The 13,379-nt window shown below is 50.1% G+C and overlaps 1 protein-coding gene across 1 annotated transcript in view; it reads right to left on the reverse strand.

Annotated features, from left to right (window-relative positions):
* The window catches only part of Sdk1 (sidekick cell adhesion molecule 1), a 970,573-nt gene that overhangs the window by 57,359 nt on the left and 899,835 nt on the right, over positions 1–13,379 (reverse strand). The window contains 2 exon segments of the mRNA XM_028887375.2: positions 11,233–11,334; positions 12,429–12,488. Of these exon segments, the coding sequence (XP_028743208.1) occupies positions 11,233–11,334; positions 12,429–12,488 (162 nt within the window).

Here is a 13,379-nt window from a genome sequence, read left to right on the forward strand (position 1 = left end):
GTGACAGATGCTGGGTCTCATTATCAGAAATTCTTATTTACCGCTCCATTAAACAACAGAATCACACAAAAAAACAATTCAATCAAAACTAACTGGAGGAATTTTAACAGCCGCATTAATAATCCAAAACATAAATAAAGTTAATGTCTTCTGCATGTTCGCCGTCGGCAACTCGATCACAAAATTACTGTTGTACAATTAAAATCATGAAAGGCAGGATTGAGCATGGTCGTTACTCTGGTAGGCTGGTGCACAGATCCCTCCTCGGCACCCCAAGGTTGGCTTTCCGTAGACTTGGCAGGAAGCGAAGCCAGGACAGCCCTGGCCATGACAGTCCATCTGTGGCGGTGGCCAGGTGAGCCACACACTCTGTGTGAGCCCCAGCACTCAGGGTCTCCAGTGCCTTTGGGCTGAGTGCAAAGACACTGGATGACGCTCGGAGATGAGACACGCCTGTATCTGCTCTACTGCAGCCGCTGTTTAATGCCACAAAGACACGGCAGGTAACAGGATGTTGCTGGCACGTGTGGGGAGGAAACAGATGAAAACATGGTATAGTCTAGGATTCAATGTTTTTTTGGTTTTTTTTTTGTTTTTTTTTTTGGCTTCCGAGCACTTCAGGGCTTCCAGACTGCCTGGAGAATTTAGCCATTTGGACGGCCTGTTGTTCTCCATCCAGAAAGCAAGCCTCATCCAAGTAAAGTGTGTGCAGCTGGGGAGCTGAAGGAAGGACATGTTAGCCTTTGTCTGATTGTTCCCCAGTCTTGACACACATGGCATAAGATGCACACAAGTAAACGCCAGCATGTGTGTGTGTGTGTGTGTGTGTGTGTGTGTGTGTGTGTGTGTGGACATGTGAGTATGCCTGCACATATGTGTGTAAAAGCCAAGGGTCAGGCCTCTTTGCCAGCTTCTCTCTACCTTATTTTTTTGAGACTGGGTCTCATTGGTGGTTTGAAAGAAAATGGCCTCCACAGGCTCACAGGGAGTGGCATTAATAGGAAGTGTGGCCTTATTGGAGTAGGTGTGGCTTTGTTGGAGGATGTGTGTCACTGGGGGGTGGGTTTTGAATTTTCAGAAGCTCAAGCCAGGCAAGGGGTTCATGGTCTCTCCCTGCTGCCTGCCCATCTGGATATAGAGCTCTCAGTTACCTTTCCAGCACCATGTCTGCCTGCACACTGCCATGCTTCCCTCCATGATGATAATGGACTAAACCTCTGAAACTGTGACTCAGCTCCAATTAAATGTCTTCCTTTATAAGAGTTGCTGTGGTCATGATGTCTCCTCACAGCAATAGAAACCTGGACCAGGACAGTCTCTCACCGAACCTGGAGCTTACTGACCGGCTAGGCTGGCTCAGCAGTGGGATCCAGGGATCCTTCTAGCTGAGCCCCTATACTTACAGATGTGCCTTAGAACACCTGACTCTTATGTGGGTGCTGGGGACAGAGCTCAGGCCCTCTTCTTTTATGGCAGGTGATTTACCAGCTGAGCCATCTCCCCAGCCCCGGCACACTTTTTAAATGCATGAAATTGTTTTCTTAAAGCATTTTGAGTGGTGGTTTTCTCCAGCATCGGCTGAGTAGATGCCCACGAGCAGCATCACATGTAAAATAGGAAGGTCATGGTCACAGCTCAGGTTGGCTCTGCATGCCTGTGCAGCAGCTGTCAACATCTGTATAGATTGACTGGCAGAGTCACTACATCACCCTTGCCATGGTGGTACATGGCCTCAGAGACAGATCTCCTCAGGCTATTGATGAAGAACCCAGGAACTTCTGGGACACTCTGCCTCTGACAATCATAAAACCCCCAAACAAACCAATAATTACAAAAATCAGCCACATGCTTGAAACCCCAGTGCTGGGGAGGCAGAGACGGGAGGACCCCCCTGGGGTTCACCAGCCAGCCTAATTTCTGAGTTCATGGTATAAGTGAAAGACTGCCTAAAACCCAAGAAGGAAGCTGACATCTGACATCTGAGTCTGCCACTGTCCTACACACACCTATGTGCATGTGCAATTGCAATGTACCTGAACACACAGGAACACATGTATACATAGGAACATATGTGTACACACACTCACACACGTGCACACAAAATCATAGCCATTTGTGTACAAGAGCTATCCTCAGCTCAGATTCCATTTTGTTTGCTGATGAATGAATGGCGCAGGCTTGTTGCCCTTAACTCCATGCTTTGGTGGATCCAGGGTGAGCCTGCACCACAATAGGCCCCACACCGCAGCCCTGGATTTAAGGACCTCAGAGCTTAGGAATGTTGTCATGGCAAACACACAGGAAATGCAAGCTGAGTGCTGCTGACAGCTTCTGGAAGGTGTTGGGCTGAGGAAGGAAGAGGATGGGTGGTCTAGTTGGCGTTCTGCTGCTGTGGTAAGCACAATGACCGAAAGGAATGGGTTCCTCTCATCTTCTAGTCCATTGCTGAGGGAAGCGAAGGTAGGAACTGAAGAAGAGGTCAGGGAGGGACGTCGCTTCCTAGCTCATGTTCAAATAGCTTTCTCACACCACTGAGCCCACCCTGAGGTGGCACTGCCACAGCAGTCACGGAAATGCCCCACAGGTGTGCCTGTAGGACTCTCTAGTGGAGGCGATTTTCCAGTTGACATCCCTTATTCTGGTTTTTGTAAGGTGTCAATAAAAACTAATGTCTACAGGTGGCTTCCCTAGGTCTTTAGCAAGGCTGAGGAGCCTCCAGAGAGCCAAGGAACCTCTCAGAGCCTTGGAATGAATCCTGTAGGGGATGGATATTCATCCTCTCAGTTCTGAGAGCTCTCAGACAAAACGTCTACTGTGTGTGGAGGTCATCCATCCACCCGACCTGCAGAATACCTATGATGGTTAGCATGGACCATCAACTTGACAGGATTGAGAAGAATTTAGGAGATGAGACCGGGCATGTCCGTGAGGGATTATCTAAACTCATTTAGTTGAGGAGGGAAGACCGTCTTTGAATGTGAGAAGCACCAGCCATCCCACAGGCTGGGGTCCTGGACTGAACAGGAAGGAAAAAGTGAGCTGAGCATCAGCATCCATCTCTCTTTGCTTCCTGTGAATGCCATGTGACCAGCAGCCTCCTGTTCCTGCCGCCATGCCTTCCTGCCATGATGGACTGTGCACCCTCAGACTGTGAGCCTGAACCTTTCTTCTTTAAGTGGCTTTTGTCGTGTATTCTGTCACAGTCATGAGAAACACATATAGTTTCTAGGGAGGCCTCAGACTAGGTATCTACTATTTCGAGGACTACCCTAAGCCACTCTGGACACCTTCTATTGGCAGGGCCATCCTAGGACACATGTGGCATCAACTGTTGCTAGGGCTATCCTAGGCAATACTGAGGACTTCTGCTGCTCCTAAATTGCTCGTAGTCACACAGGGCTCCCACTCTGGCTGATGTTGCCCTGGACTGTGACAGGCCACACTAGGTTGCCAAGTTTAGTTTTTGTGATCAGCGATTTAATAATAATTTGAGAGGCTAATAGAGGTAGGGCTCAGCAGTAGAATATTCCCCAGAGTTACCTAGAGTTGAAGGCACTTCTTTTTCCTTTCTTGTAGCAGAGACTGACTTCAAACTCCTGACCCCCCTGTTCCCACCTCTGGAGTGTGGGCATTAGAGACAAGAGGCACCACATCTGGCCCCTTATAGATACTTCAGTGTTTAGCGTTAGCTCTGAACCCTCTGCTCTGCAGACAAACCAAGCCTTTGAGCTCACCATAATCATCTTTCTTTTCTTGTTTAAGCACTGGGTGCTTAGACTCCTAGCCTGTTCAATAGCTGTTATCGCCATTCGTAAGATAAGCAAAGTTGAAAGTCATTCACCAGCTCTCTACCTAAGTTGAGGTTTTTTGTTTGTTTTTTTCCCCCTTGCCTGTACAATGAGTTTCCCATCATAGCAAGACCTAGGTCTCGACAAATCATGATTACATTACACAAGAGCCATGCAAGTCAGTTTCTTGGTCCCTCACGAGATTCATACTGCTGAAAAAAAGGAAAAGTCTTATTCTCATTAGGCAACTTGGAGGTTCATATGGATTTCATGCCTTGCCCTAGAATGATCTATATTTCATTTCAGATCTATGTGACACCCGGGCTCAAGCTGTTTCCTTACAGTTGAGGTGGAAACTTCTGGAAGGGCACTGGAGCCCACAAGCCTAGGATAGAAGTAAAAGGCTACAGAGAAGACACTGGGGCTGAGGGTGTGGCTCAGTGGTAGAGCCCCTGCCTAGAATCCCCCAGTGAGGGGCTGGGGTGTGGCTCAGTGGTATGCCTAGAATCCCCAGTGAGGGGCTGGGGTGTGGCTCAGTGGTACCTGCCTAGAATCCCCAGTGAGGGGCTGGGGTGTGGCTCAGTGGTAGAGCCCCTGCCTAGAATTCCCCAGTGAGGGGCTGGGTGTGGCTCAGTGGTAGAGCACCTGCCTAGAATCCCCCAGTGAGGGGCTGGGGTGTGGCTCAGTGGTAGAGCCCCTGCCTAGAATCCCCCAGTGAGGGGCTGGGGTGTGGCTCAGTGGTAGAGCCCTGCCTAGAATCCCCAGTGAGGGCTGGGGTGTGGCTCAGTGGTAGAGCCCCTGCCTAGAATCCCCCAGTGAGGGGCTGGGAATGTGGCTCAGTAGTAGAGCCCCTGCCTAGAATCCCCCAGTGAGGGGCTGGGGTGTGGCTCAGTGGTAGAGCCCCTGCCTAGAACCCCCAGTGAGGGGCTGAGGTGTGACTCAGTGGTAGAGCATGTGCCTAGAATTCCCCAGTGAGGGGCTGGGGTGTGGCTCAGTGGTAGAGCATTGCCTAGAATCCCCCAGTGAGGGGCTAGGGTGTGGCTCCTTGGTAAAGCCCCTGCCTAGAATCACCCAGTGAGGGGCTGGGGTGTGGCTCAGTGGTAGAGCACCTGCCTAGAATCCCCAGTGAGAGGCTGGGGTGTGGCTCAGCAGTAAAGCCCCTGCCTAGAATCCCCTAGTGAGGGGCTGGGGTGTGGCTCAGTGGTAGACCACCTGCCTAGAATCCCCAGTGAGGGGCTGGGGTGTGGCTCAGCAGTAGAGCCCCTGCCTAGAATCCCCCAGTGAGGGGCTGAGGTGTGGCTCAGTGGTAGAGCCCCTGCCTTGAATCCCCCAGTGAGGGGCTGGGGTGTGGCTAAGGATTAGAGTGCCATCTTCCTTTCTTCTCCCCTCTTCTAGGGCCATGTCTTCCTCTGTGCATGAAAGCTGAGCTCTGGGAACACTATGACCCCATTTCACAGTCTCAACCTTCCTTCTCTGCTAGATGTCCCTAAACACTCTGCCCCAGACTCATGACAATGCTCAGCTTGCTTTCCTCTGAGATTAGCGCCTCCAGTATATCATGGAGAGTATAGTCCCTCTGAGGTGTCTATAGGGTTGGGGTCTCATCTCATAGACTTGACACAAGACCTCATCTCGTCTACCTGCACACAGCATGGGCAGAGAGGCTGGCTGCTGGGGCCACCTGTGGTACCTGTGATGTCACTACAGTGTGCTGGGTTAAGGTTACCCAGGCACTGTGAACCTGATGGGATCGAGAAGCCCTGGGAAGCACGGCGACTGCGTTAATTACCCCTGAGCGGCTGCCACTCTCTTCATTATAAACACATATTCTAACTAGCACAGTTCTGAATCCTTTTAATTTCACTTAATGGGCTCCAGGACTGGTTTAATGTGTCACTAGAGGGAGCTGAAACAGCTAGAAGTGTGGTTCCTTTTCTCTCTCTTCAACCAGCAGTAATTAACAACCTGTAGGATTACAGGAAAGGTAAAACCCACATTCTACAGCAAGATTTTTATTTTTTTTTTTTAATTTTTGCTGTCATTTAAGGGCTTTGTGTAGCCCCGGCTGGCCTCAAATCCGCTATGTAGCTGAGGATGACTCTCAACTCCTGATCCTCCTGTGTCCACTTCCCAGATGAGGGGATTGCAGGAGGACGTCATCACACCCAGTGTATGTGGCACTGGGGCAGGAGAGGCAGCTCAGTGGTTAGGAGTGTCTATTGCTCTTGCAGAGGACCCAAGCTCTTCCCTCCGTTCCACCATCCACAACTGGTAGTTCATAACTGCCTACAACTCCAGCTCCAGGGGATCCAATGCCCTCTTCTGGCCTCCATAAGCACTGCACTCATGTGCGCAAATTCACACACCAACACACACAAAGACATGTAAATAAGAACTGATAAATAAATGTAGTGATGGACTGGTGAGTGGGATGACTCAGCAGTTAAAGGCTCTTGCAGTCACACCTAATGACCTGAGTATGACCTCTGGGACCCACATAGCGGAAGGAGGGAACTGACTTGGCAAAGTTGTTCTCTGACCTCCACAAGCATTCTGCGGTACCCGTGCATCCTCCACACACAAAATACAATTTGAAATGTAAAAACTTCTGAAAGCCACAGCTTTGAAGGGACAGTGGAGCCATGGTTTCGAAGTACTGTCCTGTCTTCCAGAGCTTTGTGGACTTCAAAAGTCATGGAACCCCACTGAGCCTGAGGGACTGGGAGCACCAAGTGTGTATCGTCTCTGTTCTCCTGGGAAAATTCGTGGAGCCAAAGACCAAAGTTCTGGCCCTTCAGTTGCTAGTGGGCACTTAGTATTGGGTCTCCATTGAGTGGAGGAGGGCAACTCCTAGCTCCTTTCTAGAGAAATGAAAAGCTGTTCCTTGTATGCACACGTGTGTGTGTGTGTGTGTGTGTGTGTGTGTGTGTGTGTGTGTGTGTGAGAGAGAGAGAGAGAGAGAGAGAGAGAGAGAGAGAGAGAGAGAGAGGTATAGGTCAGAGGTCAACCTTTAGTGTTGTTCCTCAGGCACTATCTGTCTTGTTTTTTGAGACAGGGTCTCTCCTGGGCCACATAAGCTAGGCTGGCTGGCACTGAGCCTTAAGGACCTGCCTGTCTCTGCCTCCCCAGTGCTGGGATTCGAGCACATGCCACAATGTCAAACTTTTTTGTTTGTTTGTTTGCATGTGTTCTGGGGACAGAACTTGGGTCCTATGCTCACTCTGAAAGCCCTTTACCCACTGAGCCCTCTCCCCAGCCCCTGCTTTTTACGGTGCTGGGGATAGACCCCAGAGCCTTCTAGGCATATGCTCTACCTAAGCTATGCCCTGGCCCCAGGGTGGCTCTTCTTGCTAGACTAATATTGACTACATGTTTGCATGAGCCTCTGCCTCAGGCTGTTAGCACTGATGAGCAGGGCAGAGACATGTCGCCTCAGCCTCTTTGTAATAACTTCAGGAAAACCTGCTGGCAGTGACTATATAAGCAGTCTCTACGGAGGACACTGCCATCCCTACCACAGGATGTGAAGAGACTCCAGTCAATTCCTGAGCGGAGAAAGGGACAGGAGGAAAGCAATGGAATCCCCAAATCAGTTTGTCATTTAATCACTTTCCATCAGAATCCCAGAATTTACCCTTTTCTTTTTTCTTTTCTTTCTTTATATATATATATATTGCACTTGCTAAAGTGACTGTCAGACTTATAAAATGGCTGTGAAATTTTGGAAACCAAGAACATGAGCAGAGTTGCTAAGTATGAGCCATGTGTGATGATGTGTGATGATGGGACACAAAGGAGCCAGGCAGCTAGCAGAACACCTGAGAACCAAGGAAAGCCTGGTCCATGTGTAAGAATTCAGTAGCAACTGACACTCATAACAAGGTGAGACCCTGTTGATGGGTTGGTGGGGTTGAGAGTCAAGAGCCAGGGATTGGGAGTCAGGGGTCGGGGTAGGAAACTGCATTTCAAACGATCTCAAAGAAGCTCACTTTCTGAGCGCCAAGCACCACTATAGATTTTAATGGCACAGAGTGCTTATCAAGCAAGGAGCAGGCCCTGTGTTCCATCCCTGGCATGGCATGGCCCAGACTCGATGGCGTGCCTATAATGTCAGCACTTAGAGGTGGAGCCCCGGGGGATCTGGAGGTCAAGGTCATCCATCCTCAGGTACACAGTGAGTTCCAGGCCAGGGTGGGCTAAATGATGCTATCTCAAATAAATAAATAGGTGTTTCCCTATCACAGAATTGAGCACATGCAAGTATCATGGATGGGACTCTCCCGCCAAAGTCTTGTTTGGAGCAGGTGGAGCTGACTTCTGCCTTCTATGAACTGAATCTTGACAGACTCATTTTTCTTCCCAGTTCATAACTGGCGCTCACACACAGATCTCTGTGAAAAGCATTACCCTGAGGCTCATAGAGGTAAACAGTATACATTTGATCAAGAGGAGACCCAGAGAGAACACTCGCTCTCCAAGTCCCATCCCATAGCTGACCAGACGCCTCAGGTAACTCAGAAAGGAGCTTCCTGCATGCTCAGTAAACATGAAGAGGGGGTATGCCAGGCCAGACACATTCTACAGGTTCATTCTATGGGCAGATGGGTTGGGAGCCTTGCTGGGAGATGAACCTGAGTTTCTTCATTGTGGCTTACAGATTTCCATACTGTATCACAGTGCTCAAAGGCTAGAGTTGTTGAGTAATATCCTCAAGGTCACACAGCCAGAAAAAGGCAGGGTCATCACTCAGACTCACAAGTTCACTTACAAACACCCACAGCTGGTCTGTTTCCATAGCAACCTCTGAGCACTTCAGGGTGACTTGCATGTGATGCTCAGAGGGTAGCTGTAAGAGAGGGATGCTGCCAAGCCCAGTGACTGGAGTTCAATTCCTGGGAGTCACATGATGGAGGGAGAAAACTGACTCACTGCTTGTTTTCTGACCTCCACACCTATGCTGTTGTAGGTATGCACTTACACTCATGTACACACACACACACACACACACACACACACACACACACACACACACATGAGCGTGAGCCAGATCTCTACGGCCAGGTGACTGACTGTGAGGAGCAGTGAGACCTGCGATGACTGACTGGAAGCGATGCTCACTACTTCCTCCTTCCAGAGAATTCTCCCCAGGACAAGATGTGGACCAAAGGGAAGCAAGTTGGGATGTGGGGCTTCTGTGCATTGTTGGAAGCGCAGAAGAGCTGCCTCTGGCATGGTGGGACTTCTGGGGACACTAAATTCACTGTGCATGGACAGGCACAGGCAGTGATAAAATCTTAGCAACTCCAAGAGAGGGGTGGGGGGCTGGGATGTGGAGTCCTCCAGGGGGGCTGTGCTGAGCCACACGGGGCTGATGTATAAGTGTCTTTCTCTTAGTAAAGTGACAAATACCAGGTGAACCCAGTTTACGGTGGAAGGGTTGATTGTGACTCACAGTCTAAGGAACAGTCCATCAAGGCCATGAAGTCATGGCAGCAGGTGCATGAGGCAGCTGGTCACATGGCATCCTCAGTCAGGAAGCAGAGAGAGATGGATGCTGGGGCTCAGCTCGCTTTCTCCTTTTTGTTCAGTCCAGGACCCCAGCCCATGGAATAGTGCTACCCACACTTAGGGTGGGTCTTTGCACCTCAATCAACCTAATCTAGACACTCCCTCACAGACATGGCCGGAGGTGTGTCTCCTAGCACAGCTGCTCCTCTGACCACACGGTCTGGCTTAGGCAAGTTTTCTCCCACTCCCACAAGGCCCTTGTGATGGCTGAACTTGGTTGGATATGGCATCAATCAGACCCGTCTCTGGGAAGTCTGTGAAAGCATTTCCAGGAAGTATTAGTAGAGCATGGTAGACTGTCTTCCAAAGTGGGTAGCACCTTCTGGCTGTAGCCTGAGGGAACAGCTGCTGTTTCTCCCTGCCTGCCTTTGCCCCTTGCTGGCAAATGCATCTCTTTCTCTGCCGTTGCTGCTGCCACAACAGAACCCAGCTTCTTTAGCCTCCCAATATGCATGAAGAAACAGCAGCTTTCCGGGGATCCCCCAGGCATTTGCCCATAGTTGGGGACTGCTAGGGCATTCAGCCTTATAGACTGAGCAGCTGACAGATTCTCAGCATGCAGATGGCCACTGTTGGACTACCCAGCCCATGTTGTGTAAGCCAATCTAAAAACAAAACAAAACAATACAAACAAACAAACAAAAAAACAACTCATAAAAGGTATACATTCTGTCTCTGGGTTCTGTTCCTCTAGGGAAACTCTGACCCCAACAGTCACCTCTGGAGAACCTCATAGCTGAAGAAAGGATGGGTGTGCCTGTGTGTGCCGAGAGCAAGGATAGCACAGGAGACCTTGCTGGCAGTGTGTCCATCAAATCCATCAAATGACAAGGTCAGCATCCCAAAGCAGGGAGGGAGGGCATTGTGGGGGTCAATCTTGACTGCTGTGGTGGTTCAATATGCTCACATTTGTTTGAACACCTCATCCCCAGTTGGGCATGCTGTTTGGGAGACCATAGAACCGTTTGGAGACAGGGCCTACCTAGAAGAAGTGGGTTGCTAGAGGATGGACTGTATGGGTTATAGACTGACCTTGGTTCAAAGCAAGTGCCCAGTTTCCTGGATACAAATGCAATGGGCCATCTTGTGTTCCTGCTGACAGAGCCATGAGCCACCTCAGCCACCATGCCTTCCCCATCATGATGGACTGAATTGTAGCCACAATAAATCTTTCCTCCCTATGATGGTAAATATCGTCAACTCTAATCGTCAATTAGACTAAGTGAGGTGGAAAGACCTCCCTAAATATGGATAACCCTATCCCATGGACTGGGTCCTGGATTGAATAAGAAGAAAGTAACTGAGCACCAGCATGCATCTCTCTCTGCTTCCTGACTGTGGATGCTGTGAGCAGCTGCCCTGCTCCTGCCTCGGCCAGGCCTCCCCCACCATGGTGAACTGCACCCTCAAACACATAAACCCTTCTTTTCTTCAGCTGTTTATGTCACAGCCACGGAAAATAAACACACACTCGGGGGAGTTCTTTGGGTCAGGTGTTTGTCTTAGTAACAAGAAAGGTGACTGACACTGTGTCAGCTTGATGAGATTGAGAATTTCCTAGAAGAGTAGAGCTGCTTTTGGGTTTGTGTGCAAGGGCGGACAGACGCAGCAGCACCATGCTGCAGGCTGGGCTACCTGACAGAACACCCAGGAGGGAGGAGGAAGCCTGTGATGTAGGCTAGCTCGTTCACCTCCTCCAAGAAGGCGCTCTATCCCTCCCCACTTAATGGATGGAAACTGGGACCCAAAAGAAATCATTCTTCTTGAGTCTCCAGTGCTCTCATTATAAAGCGAGTCTCTGTGTTTCCTGCAGCTATCTGATTGATTGTTGTGGCCCTTGTCCAGCTGTGAGCTGAGGGACAGGCTCAGAGCTTACCAGCCTCACCGACGAAGACCTCCACAGGTACACTGGCCGGGCTCTCACCAATGATGTTATAGGCGGTCATGATGACTTCATAGCGTCGGTACTTCTTCAGATCTGTGAGGTCAAACACACAGGGTCAGCCTACAGCTGGACCAGCTTTTGTTCTTAGATCTCCTCTGTGGACCACACCCAGGCCATGGAGATCCCAGGGAGAAGAGCAGCCTGCTCTCTGAAGGACTAGGAAATGCCTCCATCCCGCCTCCTGATGCTGCTGTCAATCAAAGATGCCTCCTCCCACCTGTGCCCAGGTAAAGGGCAGCAAAGCATCCAGGACCTGAACTGCCTTTATCCAGCAGCTGTCCTGGAGACAGGCACCAGATAAAGACCCAGGTACTTACAAACTTCTCATCCTCCTGCCTCTACTTTCCAAGTGCTGGGTTTGCAGGTGTGCACCACCATGCCTGGTTTATACCATGCTGGGAATAGAACCCAGGGCTTCTCCATGCTAGGCAAGCATTTCTCTACCAATTGAGCTACAAACTCAGTCCCTGTGGTCAGTATTCAAAGTAGAGGGTTTTAGTTCAGAGAGAAAGAAAGTAGACCACTGCCTTTAAAAGAGTTAAGATGGGGGCTGACTCAGCAGTTAAGAGCACTTGCTGTTCTTCCAGAGGACCTGGGTTTGATTCCTAGCACCCACATGAGGTTCACAACCATCTATGACTCCCGTTCCAGGAGATCCAATGCCCTCTTCTGACCTCCCTGAGCACCAGGCACATACACGGCACATACATTGACCACATGTACACTGACATACATGTGGGCAAAATACCCATAAATTGAAAATATATGGTTAGGATGGCAAACATTTTGGCCTGTATATTTCACTATAATTATGAGAGAGATAGAGAGACAGAGAGAAAGAGAGACAGACAGACAGACAGCAAAGAGAGCCACAGGAGAGATCTTGCCTTGTCTGACTTTCCCTTCTGTCCCAGCCAGTTGGGGTGCTAGATGGCACTATTGGGAACCCCACCAGCCTGGGTCTCTAGAAGTTTCCCTGATATGTGTGCATGCTGAGACACAACCATCAAGAGGGGAACTCCAGTAGTTAGAGACACGAATCCAGGCTGGTTTGGCTTGGACTCTGAGAGAGGGATGGGCATCTCCACTGCACACAGTCACAGGGGCCCGAGGTGCTGTGCACTTACGTGTTAATTCATACGTCGTTAATGTGGAGCTGCTGTTCACGGTCTTGAAGCTGCTTTGGGCTACAAGGGGTAAAGAAGGCAGTTAGTACAGAGGGACACTGTGCCTGCAAACTGTGTGTGGGGTGAACATGAGGTACAATGCAAGCTGGATGGGATGCTGTGCTGACACCCACAGTTCCCCGGGTACTGTAGACTGTAATTTCTCATTAGCTCCTGGGAGTTACCACATGTCTACCTAACTCATCAAGCAAGACACACCAGCCTGAGACCGGTGGTGGTGGGCTGGCCCTCTGATAGAAGGAAGCGAATATGAGGGCGTTGGTAGCAGTGTAGAGGACAATAGTAAAGACACAGACACGCTTTTTTTTTTTTTCCCTCTCTCCTCCAGGCCTTTCTGGTAGGCAGGTTTATCCAGATGACTGATGTTTACAAGCTGTGGGACTCTGGTCTGAAGGGGATGAGAAAGTCACCCATCAAGTATTCATCAAGCTACAAGCCACCAGGGACAAGTTTGTGTACAGTTGGCATGTGTGACCCTGGTGGAAAGGGTAGGGTGGAGCAGGGGCCCTGTTGCATACTGGGCGACTGGCCATTAGGTCGCTTCCTGGTCTGATGGGGGTGAACTAGGTAGGAAGTGCTGCCCAGCTGTTCTCCTGCCCTGTCTGTCCCTTGTCATAGAGATCAGCCTTCTGCCTTTGTCTCCTGAGTGCTGGGATTAGGCATGTGCCACCATGCCTAACAAAAGGGGGATTTTCTATGACACTATTTAGGGACAATTTCCTTCCGGGCGGGTGGGGGGGTGGGTAGAGAGGTAGGGTCTTCTGCAGTTAAGCTGCCTCTGGCTGTGGTGGGATGCAGGCTCAGCAAGATCAGGAGTTACCTACACATAGCCATTTTCCACACAATGTGTCCCCACAGAGCTGGCCCCTTCTCTCTCAATTCAGCCTCCGG

This window comes from Peromyscus leucopus, chromosome 23 (genome assembly GCF_004664715.2).
Source record: "Peromyscus leucopus breed LL Stock chromosome 23, UCI_PerLeu_2.1, whole genome shotgun sequence".
Classification (NCBI taxonomy): Eukaryota; Metazoa; Chordata; class Mammalia; order Rodentia; family Cricetidae; genus Peromyscus; species Peromyscus leucopus.